Genomic DNA, 15,001 nt, shown 5'->3' with positions numbered 1-15,001 from the left:
GTTATTAGTGTTTTGTCTTGGTTATTTGTTGGTTTTTTTGGGGGTTTGGGGAACTGGTTAGGGTCTTGGTTGGTTTGGGCCGGTGGCCTGGCCACTCTGTGGCGGGCGGACATGGCGTCCCAATCCGGCGGTGAGGCGCAAACTCTGCGCCACGGGTTCAGGTGTGTACCTGACGGCGGTGCGAGCGTTGAGGACGTGCTGCTCGCAGTGGGGGAGCAGGTGGGCTGTGAGAACATCTACTCCGCTTCGCGGATGAATAAAGCAGTGGTGGTGTTCTTAAAGAAGGAGGCTTTAGTGGGGAGGGTTATTGAGAGTGGGGTCTGGGTGAAGGGAGTGATGTCTAACGTGCCCCCCTTCATCGACCATGAGGTAATTGAGAGGGAGCTGGTTCGGTTCGGGAAGCTGGCTAGCTCGATGAAGATGATCCCTCTCGGGTGTAAGACCGCCACAGTGAGACACGTCCTCTCGTTCCGCAGGCAGATGTTCATGTTTCTTCTACACAACCCTGACCAGGCGCTGGACCTCACGCTGCGGGTGAAGCACGGCGACAGCTCGTATGTGGTGTTTGCTACTACGGGCAGTTTGCGGTGTTTTGAGTGTGGGGACGTGGGGCATAAAAGGTTTGTTTGTCCGCACAGAGCAGTACGACATCCTGAGCGTGTAGAGACGGCTAGCGAGCCGGCTTCTGAACCGGTACCGGATCCTGCGGGGGAGGGAGCGGCGGTGTGAGCGGCGGCGCGCGGCGGGTCTGACTCTCAGATGAGCGAGGCGGCAGGAGGGGTACGGGAGGCCGCTGAGGCTGTGCCTGGTGAAGGTGTGTGTACTGTTCAGCCAGCGGACCCCCCCTGCTGCGGGGGTGGGAGAGACGCAGGTAGATGTTGTGTGTGCAGGTGTAGCTGAGCAGGCGGGGGTGCTGAAGGTGGGGGTGTGGGGGTAGTGGAGGAGGCTGCAGGCCCTTCTGGGGTTGTTTTTATGAGGCCGGACGCTGGGGTAGCCTCAGTGACGGAGAGCCAGATGGAGTTTGATCTGGATGAAGAGGAGGAGGGATCTTACTCAGATTGCTCTGAACTGTCAGAGAGTTTGTCCAGCCAGGCTGGAGAGGTCTACAGTACTGCACAGCTTGACCAGTTTTTGAGAATCACTAAGGGTAAAAGGAACGTCTCTTTGGTTACTCACTTCCCTGACGTCAACAAATTCCTCAGAACAGTGAAACATGTTCTGAAGGTGGATTCTGGTGCGCTGTCACCCAGAAAGAGATACAGGTTAAAGAAGTGGGCGACTACTGTACGTAAAGGAACGCTCTGATGCAGAACATCTCGCCTGTTCCTGATCTTTCCTTTCTGCTGGTTCTGTCCTTCCCTGCTTTCTGTCTGAGCATTTCTCCCACTCTCTGTATGGGGACTTTATGTGTCGGCTCCTTAAATATTAACGGTGCGAGGGATGGGCTGAAAAGACAAATGCTTCTGGATTATATTAAATGTAAACATATTGATGTTATTTTTCTACAAGAGACACACACTGACCCTGATAATGCAGTGAGTGGGGATGTGGTGGAAAGGTGTAGCAGTTCTGGGGCATGGAACAAGCTGCAGTGGAGGTGTAGCAGTATTGTTCCTCTCAGGGCTTCCTGTGAGAGTGTTATCTCAGAAGGAGGTGTGTAAAGGACGGCTGTTGAGGGTTGATGTGGATATTAATGGGCGGGAGTATGAGTTCGTCAGCTACGTTGAGCTGCTGTATTCCAATGTTTATTGTCTGGTTAAGGTAGGAGGGGGATTGAGCCGGCCTGTCTCAGTCTGGCAAGGAATTAGACAGGGGTGCCCCTTGTCGGGTCAGCTCTACTCCTTGGCCATTGAACCTTTACTGCTACGATTGAGGGACAACAGTGCAAGGGGTCGCAGTCTCAGGATGGGGTGGCCTTTCGGCCTTTTCTGTATCAGCTTATGCTGATGATGTCACTGTGATCGTAAAGGATGAAAGGGATATCCAACAACTGCAGGAAGGTCTTAGTTGTTACGAGAAGGCATCATCTGGTAAAGTGAACTGGAAAAAGTGTGAAGCCTTGTGGTGTGGACGGGGCAGTACTCCCCCTAACCTACCTGGGGGCCTAGTGTGGGGTACACGTAGGTTGAAGGTCCTGGGAGTCTACCTGGGTGTGGGAGAGGCAGTCATGCTGAATTGGGAGGGTGTTTTACAGCAGACTGTTCAAAAGCTGGACAAGTGGAAGTGGCTGCTCCATCAAGTGTCATACCGAGGTAGGGTGTTGATCATCAACAACCTCGTGGCATCCACGCTGTGGCACCGACTGATGGTTTTAAATGCTCCACCTGGTCTGCTGACTGAGGTCCAGAGAAAGATGGTAGACTTTTTTTGGACTGGATATCACTGGACGAAGGCTGCAGTGCTCTATTTACCCACTCATGAGGGCGGGCACAGTCTGGTAGACCTTGAAAGTAGAGCTGTGGCTTTCAGGCTGAAGGCTGCACAGAGGCTGCTTTACCATGATGCTGTGGAATGGAGGGAGCCAGCATGTGCTTTGCTGAAAAGAACTGGGGGTAGGGGGCTGGACCTCCAGTTGTTCCTCATGAACTTGGAAGGATTGCACCTTGCTGGACTCTCAAACTTTTATGCTGCAGTTTTAAAGGCCTGGAGACTGTTCAGATTTTCTCGGGATGGAGGACTGGGAGTAGGCCCCTGGATGCGGGAGGAACCCATCTTTCATAACCCTGAGATAAGGCTGGGCATAGATCCATCGCAGAGTCTCAGGAACTGCTTCATGTCAGCGGGGGTCAGTAAGTTGGGCCACATGCTGATTCCAGGTAACGGCGGATGGAAGACACCACAGCTCTTGTCTCAGCAGACTGGTGTAAAGTCATTGCGGCTGCTGGAAAGGTTTGTGACCCAGTTACAGCAGGCACTTCCACCAGCGGCCAGAGGAATATTGGACCAACTGCCGAGCGTGGAGCGTCCTCCCTTTCCAACCTCCTGACCGTTTCCTCTCCAGGCCTGGGTGAGTTCTCAACTATCAGTAGCAAGGCACTGTATGGAATGGCCGTGAAGATGCGGAATTTTCGTGCCTTGAGGGAGGTAAGAGAGCACCGGTGGCAGGGTCTGTTGGGTGAGCACAGCATGGCACACTTCAGGTGGCGAATTTTGTATAAACTGCCTGTGCCCAAAAGAACTGGGGACCTGCAGTGGAGGATAATCCACGGGGCTCTGGCCACAAACAAGCATGTTGCTCACTTGAACCCCCTTGTAGATGAGGGTTGTCCGTTTTGCAGGAGGCCTGAGACGGTAGAGCATGTGTTTGCCGAGTGCGTGCGCCTGGAACCCCTGCTGGACTTGCTGAGGGGTTTGTGTGTGAAGGTTGGGGTCCCTTTCACATTGGACATATTTATACTGGGTCCACGCTACTCTGTCCCTCAGCGTCAGAGGTCTTGTCTACTGAACTTTCTGTTTGGAAAGGCTAAACTGTCCGTCTGGCTCACAAGGCGGAATAGCCTTCGAGGTGAAGGTGTGACTGACCCAGTGCTCCTGTTTATGGCACTGGTCAGATCTTGCGTCAGTGCGGAATTTGCATATTATAAACTGCTGAACGATGTGCTGAAGTTCCAGACTGTGTGGTGTGTTGGTGATGCTGTGTTTGCTGTGGTCGATGATCAGTTAGCTGTTTATGTGTGAAGGTTGGAGGGCTGTGCATTTGTTTTTGTTTTGGTCTTTTTGTTTGTTTTTTCTTTTTCTTTTTTAAGGGGGGGGGGGGTGTTTGGGGGGTTTTAATGGGGATAATTTATTTTTTTGCTTGATGTAATAAAGTAAAAAAATACAAACACATACACTCCCTCTCTCTCTCTCTATTTTGTACTCAATCCTTTTATATTCTTCTTTCTCTCTCACTCTCTCTCTCTCCTTATTTTGTTCCCACCCTTTTATATCTTCTCTCTCTGTCTCTCTCTAGTTTGTCCTTCTCCTTATATTCTTCTTTCTCTCTCTTCTTCTTTCTCTCTCTTTCTCTCTCTCTATTTTGTACTCAAAGCTTTATATTCTCTCTCTCTCTCTCTCTCTCTCTCTCTCTCTCTCTATTTTGTACTCAATCCTTTTATATTCTTATTTCTCTCTCTCCCTCTCTCTCTCTCTATTTTGTTCCTACTTCTTTATATTCTTCTCTCTCCCTCTCTCCTTATTTTCTCTCTCTATTTGTACCCATCCTTTATATTCTTCTTTCTCTCTCACTCTCTCTCTCTCTCTCTCTCTCTCTCTCTCTCTCTCTCTCTCCTTATTTTGTTCCCACCCCTTTATTTCCTTCTTTCTCTCTCTCTCTCTGTCCTCCTCAGACTCTGTAATCTACTCTGATTTGGCTAGACTAAAAGCCTGAAAGCGACGCTCCTGCTCCTACAAACGACAGTAACCCCTGTTAAAACTCCTCTCTCAGGACAGTCTCTGTATTGCGTGAAGAAACTCAGCACCCTCTTGTGGTCAGTGTGGGTCATTACAATCTGACTCACGGATTACAGTCTAAGTCATATTCTTCTCTCCCTCCCTCTCTCTATTTTGTTCCTACTTCTTTATATTCCTCTCTCTCTCTCTCTCTCTCTCTCTCTCTCTCTCTCTCTCTCTCTCTCTCTCTCCCTCCCTCTCTCCTTATTTTGTTCCCACCCCTTTATGTTCTTCTCTCTCTCTCTCTCTCTCTCTCTCTCTCTCTCCCTCCCTCTCTCCTTATTTTGTTCCCACCCCTTTATGTTCTTCTCTCTCTCTCTCTCTCTCTCTCTCTCTCTCTCTCTCTCTCTCTCTCTCTCTCTTCCTCAGACTCTAATCTACTCTGATTTGTCTAGACTAAAAGCCTGAAAGCGACACTCCTGCTCCTCTCTCAGGACAGTCTCTCTATTGCGTGAAGAAACTCAGCACCCTCTTGTGGTCAGTGCGGGTCATTACAATCTGACTCACGGATTACAGTCTAAATCATATTATTCTCTCTCTCTCCTTATTTTCTCTCTCTCTCTCTCTCTCTCTCCTTATTTTGTTCCCACCCTTTATATTCTTCTTTCTCCCTCTCTCTCTCTCCCTCTCTCTCTTTTGTTCCTACTTCTTCTCTCTCTCTCTCTATTTTGTACCCACCCCTTTATATTCTTCTCTCTGTCCTCATCAGACTCTAATCTACTCTGATTTGGCTAGACTAAAAGCCTGAAAGCGACGCTTCTGCTCCTACAAACGACAGTAACCCCTGTTAAAACTCCTCTCTCAGGACAGTCTCTGTATTGCGTGAAGAAACTCAGCACCCTCTTGTGGTCAGTGTGGGTCATTACAATCTGACTCACGGATTACAGTCTAAGTCATATTATTCTCTTTCTCTCTCTCTTTCTCTCTCTCTCTCTCCTTATTTTCTCTCTCTCTCTATTTTGTACTCAATCCTTTATATTCTTCTCTCTCCCTCTCTCTCTCTATTTTGTTCCTACTTCTTTATATTCTTCTCTCTCTCTCCTTATTTTTTTTCTCTCTCTCTCTCTTTTGTACCCAGTCCTTTATATTCTTATTTCTCTCTCTCTCTCTCTCTCTCTCTCTCTCTCTCTCTCTCTCTCTCCTTATTTTGTTCCCACCCCTTTATATACAATATACAAAACATAAGAGCTAGAAAGTGGAAAAGCTAAACAGAAACAGTGATTCCTCCAACGCCGGCTCCACAGTACTGAGACATTTCTCACTACTAAATACTCCACAGTCAGCTGTCAGTGCTATCATAACAAAGTGATTTCAGCAGTTTAAACAATTGTACATAATTTTCTATTATTAGATATTAGTTTTTTATTGTCACACAGACAGAAGGATGTCTTTATATCCTCCATAACTGTTTCTAAGCACAGAAAGCTACAGTAAATTAGATGACATGTAGCTGAAATGTACACAGAGTAAGGCAGCCAGTCTCTCAGATAAACAGACATGTGGTGGTCTGTTACCTCAGCTTGCTAACATTACTAACCGAACCTTTTTAGCTTGTGTCTTTCAGCTGGTAAACAGTGAAGATGTAGTAAGCTGATATCAAGTGTGGAAAGTGGCTCTGAAAGCTTTATTTCCTTCAGTTTCTACAAGTAGAGAGTAATGAGGACCTTGAACTCGACTCTCTCTGCCGCCATTCTATGGTAGTGCATTTATACCTAATGCTAGCTGCACTGCACTGGACTGGACAGAGAGACTCCATAGAGAGATGCTTAGTCGCTTAAAAAAAGACGCTAGAGGGGTCTGAAAAGTTGCTAAGTTTGCAACACGGCCAGTGATTAAGTGCCGGTGTAGACAGCTGTCCATCAAATCCGGGTTCAGCCTTTCGACTTATCCTCCAATCAGAAGCTCTGCGTCCAGACCCGCGGGGCTAAATCGTGGCATTTATCCAAAGACCGGCGAGTTTCGAAGAAACGGAAAAACCCGTTCCGTGCAGCTCCGTTGAAGTGAGTAGACGATCAACTTCTACAGGGAAATGCATTTTTCCGCTACGGGAAAGTATGAGAAGTTATCAAATCGAGTAGATTTGTGATAAGTAGCTGATTCTGAACAAAATCCTCTTCGAGATGAACGAGCTCTAATTCATAGTAGTGATGGTAAAAGTAACGAGAGTAATGATGGTTGATGGTGGTAATAATATTACTGGCAGTTAGTTAAAGTTCATGTAAATTTGAACTTACCTGATGTTTAGCAGTTTAACACGGGTGGTTAGGTAGCCTAGTTGTCAGTCTAGTGGGTGGCAGCTGGTCTGTCGCAGGTAAAGGGGACCCCAGCGGCCTTCTAACAGGTCGGGCTGGATGAGTGGGTGTCCAGGTAAAGAGAAAGATTTAGTTTTGAAAGGATTTATGGAGAGCAGAGAAAGTTGAGCTGTATCGGAGTGTGGCTGATGACTCCGGCAGGTCTGACTATAACAGCCTAACTAAGAGGAGAGAGACAGAGGGTAGCAAAGCCAAGGGAGCACCCTGAAACACTAGCGTCAGGTGCAAGCGGTATACTACAATTCACCCTTGATCTGCAACCTTTATCTGAAGTGGGACAGTGGTGGCTCAGCGGTTAGCGTTCCAGGCTGTTGATAACAGGGTTGTGGGTTTGATACCCTGGCTCGGCAAGTTGCCACTGTTGGACTCTTGAGCAAGTCCCTTCACCCTCTCTGCTCCTGCTGCAGCAATGGCTGCCCACCACTCCGGGCATGTGTGCTCACTGTCCACTGTGTGTGTTTCAATGGTGTGTATGTGTGTGTTCACTGCACGGATGGGATAAATGCGGAAGCAAATGCAATCGGTGCCCGTCACAAATGGTCAATGTGGTTGTTTAATGTTAAAGGGAAACATTTTAGCTAAACAGGTGAGTTTTCAGCCTAGACTTGAACATTAATCTCAAAGATTATTCCAGAGGTGGGGGGCTATATGAAAAGGCTCTTCCTCCTGCTTTAACTTTCTAATTGTTGAGTCTCATAATAGTTATTGAGATCTTGCAGGTACTCAGGAGTGAGACCATGTAGGGTTCTGTATGTCAGTAGTAGAATTTTATAATCAATACAGAATTTAACTGGAAGCCAATGCAGTGCTGATAGAACTGGACTGATATGGTCAGGTGTTCTAGTTTTAGACAGGACCCTGGCTGCAGCATTTTGAAAACGTTTTCCTGCTGGAAAATCCTGAAAATAGTGTGTTGCAATCATCTAGGCTTGAGGTAAAAAAAAAACATGTACAAATGTTTCTGCATCAGGTTAGACAATGTCCCAAAGATGTACAAAAGCAGTCCTAGTCATTTCAGCCGTTTCTTGCCATTTCTAAACGATGTGAAAATGGCATGAGAATGTTGACATGTGACAGAAATGCCCTTAGTGGTTGTGCCAGACACGAGAACTGAAGTTGAGAGCTGTGCTGTTTGTAAAAAGCTCTATTAATAGCTATGTATTTATCTTGACTGAACAACAACTGAACCCCTGAGCAGAAAGTACAGGAATCTCTAGCGGAAGCTTTTCACAAACCTACATATGAAAGAAAATGGGTGAATTAGGTCTCTCGTGCCAGTCAGAGAAGACGAGGAAGTGAACAGTTGAAAATCATGAGACAAATTAAAAATCATGGCCTGAAATGATGTTTAATAATTATGGTTTGACCCGCGGATTCTCCCAGGCTCCAACACATTCAGCACGACACCTGTACAGTTGTTGGATTGTCTGACAGCGTTTATTCCCAGACCTTTTTGTCTGAGGTCGTTTGGTCTGATAGGTGATATGATGCCGTTCTGTCCATGCCTAAATACTGATGCTGAGGATGTCCTAAAATGTACACCGGCTTCTTACTCAGAGACAGAGTAACGAGGACTCGGGCTGGGCGGATCAACACAAGGCTGCTGCTGTTTGGGCCGTCCGCTGATCCATGTCACTCTACCCAGAGTTCCTTCACCTCCGCTGCTTCTCTTCTTCCATGTCCCCCTTTAAAAAGTCACATTTTAACAAAACAAGTCACGCTTAAAAATGTTGAATTAAAAAATGTTAAACTTTATTAAACACGCTGCTGGTGGAGAAATGGGTTTCTTTGAAAAACTCTAGTGCTTAAGTTTACATCCAGCATTCTTGTTAACTGCCTTTTCTTAATCACATTACGAACTGAGGAAACTACCTGGAAACAGTAGCCATCATTCTATAACCTTGTCCTGCATTGTGGGCATTAATCATTTAAATTTTCAGAGAGCTAGTCAGCAGGACATCATCAAAAAGCAGCAGAAAAGCAACACCCCCTGCAAGAAGCCCTCTTACCCCAGCCTGCACCTTGCTACCCTGTACATGAAGATCACAAACAGGAGTGAAAACAAGGCACAGCCCTGATGGAGTCCAATGGCAACACTGAACAAGCTTGCTTTAGTGCCAAGAATATGGACACAGCTCTCACACTGAGAGTACAAGAACCCCCCCAGCAGACCACACTCCCAAAGCACTCCCCACTAGATGTTTTGGGGAACACGGCTGTAAGCCTTCTCCAAGTCCACACAATACATGTAGACTGCAGTGGCGAATTCCCATGCCCCCGCAACAATCTTAGAGAGGGTGAAGAGCTGGTCCAACGTTCCAAAGGCCACTATGGAATCCGCATTGCTCCTCCTATATCTGAACTATTGGATAGATTCTCCTTTCCAGTACCTTTTTCAGAGAGGCTGAGGAGTATGATGCCTTTATAGTTGGCACCCACTCTACTGTCCCCTTTTTTTGAAAATGAGAAACAGCGCTCAACTCTTCAGAGGTACTTTTCCTGAGGTCTATGCAACACTGCAGAGGCATGTCAACTAAGACAGCCCCCCCCAACATCCAGAGCCTTCAGGAACTGGGGGTGAATCCCATCCACTCCTGATGCATTGCCACTGGATAGAGATTCAACTATCTCAGGAACATTTGCAAAAGAGACGGATTCTGACACCCCTGGCAACCTCCAGCTTTGCGTGCTGAACAGTCGGCATGTTCCTCAGGTTTAGGAGTATCTCAAAGTGTTTGTTCCAGCGTCAAACAATATCCTCAGCTGAGGTCAGAGCTTCACTGCCTGTTCTGAGCATTTTAGGCAGTGTCCCTCCTTCCCCTTCTGAATTGTTGGAGCTTTTTTTCAGAACCTCCTTGAGACTACCCAAAAGTCAGGGCCTACCAGGTTAATCTGGCAGTCCTCTGATCCAACTCCCCACCAGAGAGTGATCAGCTGATAAATCAGCACCTCTCTTTACCCAAGTGTCCGAAACATATGGCCTCAGGTCAGATGACACGAGCACAAGGTTGATCATTGACCTTTGGCCCAAGGTGCTCTGGTACCAAGTACACTTCTGAGCAACCTTGTGTTTGAACATGGTGTTTTTGTTTTGGAAATCCTATGACTAGCACAGAAGTCCCCAAACGTCCCACCAATCGGGTTCAGATCAGGCTGTTTATCCCAATCACTCTGCTCCACGTTTCACAGCAACTGCTCACGTGAGAGTCACTCAGCAGAACAATGGAGTCAGTGCATGGGACCATCTCCAAAATCCCACCCACTTTCCAAAACTATGAACTGCTGTTGGGTGTGAATGCGTTTTTCTCTCTGCAACACAAAGTCGCACTGAGGTGACCCCATTATCTACTGGGACAATCCAGACCTTGCGATTGGTGGGTCCACATAGGCATCCCATGTAAACAGGTTACATGGGTTGCCTGGACACCGGGTGCTTGGCTGTGGATACTACCCCTAGGCCTGGTTCCAGGGGTAGGTCCCAGTAACCCTTTTCCAGGTAGGGTACTTGATGTTTTTGCATTCTGTTTCAGGGGGATGTTTTTGGACCATGCCATCAGCATATGATGACATTGGAGGAGACTATATGAGAGGGGGCTGGAGTTTGAGTGGCTTCTGCATATGACCTAGTAAGAACACTAAGTGTGTTTGATAAAAGGGCGTCCCTGTGTTGCTAATTAATGGTAGGAATCCGGGACAAGACCCCTAATGAGCAAGCCATGGGCGACAGTGGCAAGGAAAAACTCCCTGAAAAGTTAGGAAGAAACCTTGAGAGGAACCAAGACTCAGCAGGGGAACCCATCCTCCTCTGGTTGACACCGGATTCAAGAAATTACTGCGGGTGTAGAGTCTCTGCATTTTGACATAGGCAGCAGCAGCTAAGGCGGAGTTAAATGGACAGAACAGACCTGTGTTTGGACGTTGGGTGGAAGGATTCTGATAACTAGGCAGCCAGGAGATTTCGGGAGCGCTCATGAGGGGAGGAGAGTGGAGTGTTGCATATGGTCAGCAGCTGGGTGCAGGTCTGAGGTTATTCGCTGTTAGTCTCCTCTTCCCTGCCCTGAAACAAAATAAACTGTGTCAGTAACTCTATAAGGACTAATGTAGTTTTGGTGTTCTCTCACATATGCAGCTCACTGATGCTTTAAGGCACTGGCTCACTGACATTTACACAACTTAACACAAACATTACTGTGTTTAATTCAATTTGTAAAAAGATTTTTCAGATATTATTGTTGTGAATTCTTAACAATTATATTAATTCTAATTTTTCTAAAAGAAGAAAAATGTTAGTGTTGTTACGACAGTAGCATTCTCAAAGAGAACGGTACTTATTTCCTGCTCTATTGGTCAATAAACCAGCTGAAGTCCACTGGCCTTTATATTTTAGTTGTACTGTAAATGCAATGGCATGGATATGGAAAAGCTCCTTACCTTAAAGCTGCTTTCCACAAGTTTGTTCAGCAGAAAGACTTCTGATTCAATTGAGAATTGGCTCTGCTCCATGCTGGCTAATAGTCTCAGTCTGCCATCAGCTCTACTTTTCTATAAACATAAACAACGCTAATTCATTAAAGAGAATGGTCTTTTGATCAGTATGGGAATATAATAGGCTGATCTCATTGTCATGCTTGATGGACCAACATATGGGTATTTCTGAAACCCGTCTTTTACCATTTGCTGTGCTGTAACTTACTTGAGGAGAATTAAATTCTCTATAATGATGTACGACACCAGGAAGATCATGATGTGAGCAGCTCCTGTTGGGTGTAGAAAAAAGAGAATGAATAATGGTTATAAATTCACAATAATAGTTTCCTTTTATTTGTATATATAAATATATATTTTATTTATTCAAATTATAAAGTGGAAATTTATTAGAGTAAATTTGAGATTTTCTGAATCTAACTACAATCAATGGTACTGTATTATAATCTTGTTCATTTTCTTCTTGCTGCTTTATGACTTTAATGAGTAAGCTCTTCATGTGACATGTTGATTCCAAGGAACACATAATCCCTTACCTTTGTAATAGCTGGTATTATAGACCAGCACCCAGTCATCTAGCGTCAGCACTTGAAACAAGGTGGTGATCGTGTTGAAAATACCTCCAAACCTCTCCGGGTCTATCTCACTATACAGGACCCGGAGGAAAATGGTGAACATGCTTATTACCATCAGCATGATGAGTGAGGTAGAGCCAATAGACCGCAATGACTTCACAGCTGTACCCAAGATCAACTGAAGCGTGTGAAAAGAGCTGGAACAAGAGAAATAGTCCCAGAGTTAATATATGGGAGTAAACCGAACTTCCCAAAAAGGTACACTGACCAAAGCTGTTTCTTGATCATTTTATTTATTTATTTATTTATTTATTTAATTTATTTATTGTTGATTGGTCTTTTACATCTGAATATATTCTATATCGAAACCTAATCTATCATAACCTAATCGTGCCAACATTATTAGTATAGATTACTTCTCTATGAGAGATAATAAACACTATGTATCAATTAGTAACTCAAAGTGATAGCCACAGATATGGACACCCGTAACTTCCTGATTAATACAAAAATGGAAGACAGTATCAGAGTGTGATCCACAAACTGCTAACTGAAACACCATAGTATTGCTTATTGGCTTAACGAGTTTGTGAAAGGTGTTGTTCATGCACTACAGATTTATTCTTTAGTGTGACTTTTTAAACTTTTTAGTCTAATGCCCGAACAACCTCGTTAATGATCTGTGCATGTTTCTCAAAAGAGAATCTTTAAAAATGCTCTTGGCAGACAGAGGGCTTGGATTTTGAGGATGTGGGGTTATAGTGTTGTGGATGAAAGGGTTTTGGGGTATAACTCTGTACGATAGCCTGCATCTAACTGCAGTTCCTGATTACTGTTTCAACCATCAGTGACATCAGTTCACTTCATGTCAATTGAGGTCTACTTTTCCTTACCGGATGGCTTTGAGCAAACGGAAAGCTCTGATTGCTCGTGCTCCTTTCATGATCTTCAGAGCCGGAAGACACTGGAGGTCTGTTTACCACCTGCGAGTCCAGTGGTTTGCACCAATGGCAGTGTAAAATCCACCACACTCATAACAATAATGATGAAATCTGAAAGAACAAAAAGACACAAACAGAAAAAATCAAGACTCTGAATAATTTTGGTTTGCAGGAACACGGCTGCCACTTTAGGACCATGTTCACTACTCTCATAAGAGATGGATCAGCTCACCCATGTTGTTCCAAGAGTTCTGGAAGTACTTGTGTCCCCACGCCAGGAGCTTAAGAAAGAACTCCATCGGGTAGATACCCAGAAAACAGGCATCTACCGCTGAGAACACCCAACCTAGTACAGCCATGAAAAACCATCAGAATTTTATATTAGAATAATGACCAGACCTTTAATCATGATTTATGATATGATCACAATACTGTATTAAAATAATCATGTCTGGCATGTATATAATAACGTTACCATTTGTTTAATATTGCAATTTACTGAACCACTGAATTCTGGAACATGTCTAGAGTGTATCCACATAAACATTTGTGAGTGGTCATGTAAGCCACTGCCCTCATGACTCCATAAAAAAACAGTGATGAGGTCAAATTTTACCTCGACCAAAAGACAAAATGTGAAAGAGTGAATATGAGCTCTATACAGTGTATGACCGCACCTGCTCTCACACTGAGGCTGGGGAAGGCCTGGGCGATCAGCAGCATGGTATCAAGTACAACCACGACCAAGATGAAACTGGTGAACAGAGGCGTCTGAGTGAAGTTAAAGATCAGGTCGTAGATCTGCTCGACCCACGTGCACATGCTCTTCACTGAGGAATCATCAGCCTGAAATTCGTCCCTGGATTCATCTTCTACAGACAGAGAAAGAAAGAGAGAGATAATGATGAGCGTGCTTGTTAGGGTGTGTGTGTGTTAAAGAGAGTATAGGTGTGTGTGATTGTTGTTGAATTTCTAAATAGATGTAAAAGCTCTGGCAGATTTACCGTCTACTGAAAGGCTGTCATGTTCAGGGCTGGAGTTGGTGTGTTGTCGCGACCGACAGCTGCTAAAAACGATGTGAACGCAAAGGATGCTGAACACGGTCATCATCGCCATCTGTAATTATATCATTTATCATTTTGGTGTTAATTTTTATTCTGAATTAATAGCTCTTCCACAAAAAATAATAGAATTCTAATCTATTCTATGGTGTAAAATGTTTGTAGGTATGGCTGAATAAATCCCTCACCCCCATGTAGAAAAGAGCTCGGTCTGGCAGTAGAGGAAGACCGTGAACATGCAGCTCGAAACGGGCAGAATGCTCACAGTACATGCTCTCAAAAAGAAGCATTAGACAGATACTTAACATGATGCACTTACTCCTTCTCAGCCATCAACGATCTGAACACGTCAGTTCTCTGTTAAGCACACGTAGTGAGGGGATACTACCAGAACTGATCCATATTCAGAACAGAGAATTCTCTATGAGCTTAGGGGTCCTGTACTTCAGGTGAATTTCCCCTACAAAGTAAATCTTACTGACATGAACATGTGCTAACTCTACTGACTGTCTCTAGGTCTTATAAATGCTCCATGAGGAGGAGAGAAATGACTCAGATGATGCTGCCACTCATCACTATGAAGCCCCTCTTTAGTGAAGATAACAGAATCGAAAACAAGTGGACGTACCTGTTGGAGACCTCAATGATGAAGAAGAAGTCCGGACTCAGCAGACCTTGAGGTGTTAGGTCACCACAGGGAGAGTTCTTCTGACACACCCATCTATACAACCAAACACACACACAAACACACAGTTAATCGTTGTACAAAAAGTCAATCACAGTTGCTCTCTCTCTCTCTCTCTCTCTCTCCTAATTTTGTTCCGACTCCTTTATATTCTTCTCTCTCTCTCTCTCTCTCTCTGTGTGTGTCCTCCTCAGACTCTGTAATCTACTCTGATTTGGCTAGACTAAAAGCCTGAAAAGCGACACTCCTGCTTCTGCTCCTACAAACGACAGTAACCCCTGTTAAAACTCCTCTCTCAGGACAGTCTCTGTATTGCGTGAAGAAACTCAGCACCCTCTTGTGGTCAAAGCGGGTCGTTACAGTCTGACTCACGGCAGCAGCTTTGTTCTGCGAGAGCTCTAGTCTAGACCAGCGACTGTACACCACAGCAATCCTGGTCATTCTGCTATAGGGTGTTCATACAGCAGTGAACTTCTTACTAAAATATACTGGAAAAACAACCAAACATAAC

The 15,001-nt window shown here is 45.1% G+C and overlaps 1 protein-coding gene across 2 annotated transcripts; it reads right to left on the bottom strand.

Moving 5' to 3' along the window:
• Nucleotides 1–8,045: 8,045 nt before the first annotated feature.
• Nucleotides 8,046–14,463, bottom strand: LOC140551306 (cation channel sperm-associated protein 1-like). 2 transcript variants are annotated; one of them, XM_072674712.1, is made up of 10 exons: nt 14,434–14,463; nt 13,749–13,860; nt 13,422–13,616; nt 12,977–13,090; nt 12,697–12,855; nt 11,916–12,000; nt 11,437–11,500; nt 11,175–11,285; nt 10,649–10,800; nt 8,046–8,428 (listed from the first exon to the last, which is right to left on the bottom strand). In XM_072674712.1, the coding sequence occupies exons 2-5, from the start codon at nt 13,858–13,860 to the stop codon at nt 12,752–12,754; spliced, it is 525 nt and encodes a 174-aa protein (XP_072530813.1). In that variant the 5' UTR covers nt 14,434–14,463; the 3' UTR covers nt 8,046–8,428; nt 10,649–10,800; nt 11,175–11,285; nt 11,437–11,500; nt 11,916–12,000; nt 12,697–12,751. The 2 variants fall into 2 exon arrangements, with proteins under 2 accessions (XP_072530813.1, XP_072530812.1); XM_072674711.1 differs by having other exon boundaries at nt 11,437–12,000.
• Nucleotides 14,464–15,001: the final 538 nt, after the last annotated feature.

The sequence above is a fragment of the Salminus brasiliensis genome, chromosome 3, assembly GCF_030463535.1.
Source record: "Salminus brasiliensis chromosome 3, fSalBra1.hap2, whole genome shotgun sequence".
NCBI lineage: Eukaryota > Metazoa > Chordata > Actinopteri > Characiformes > Bryconidae > Salminus > Salminus brasiliensis.
Note: the sequence above shows the minus strand (reverse complement) of the source record. Positions and strands in the feature narration are given on the sequence as shown.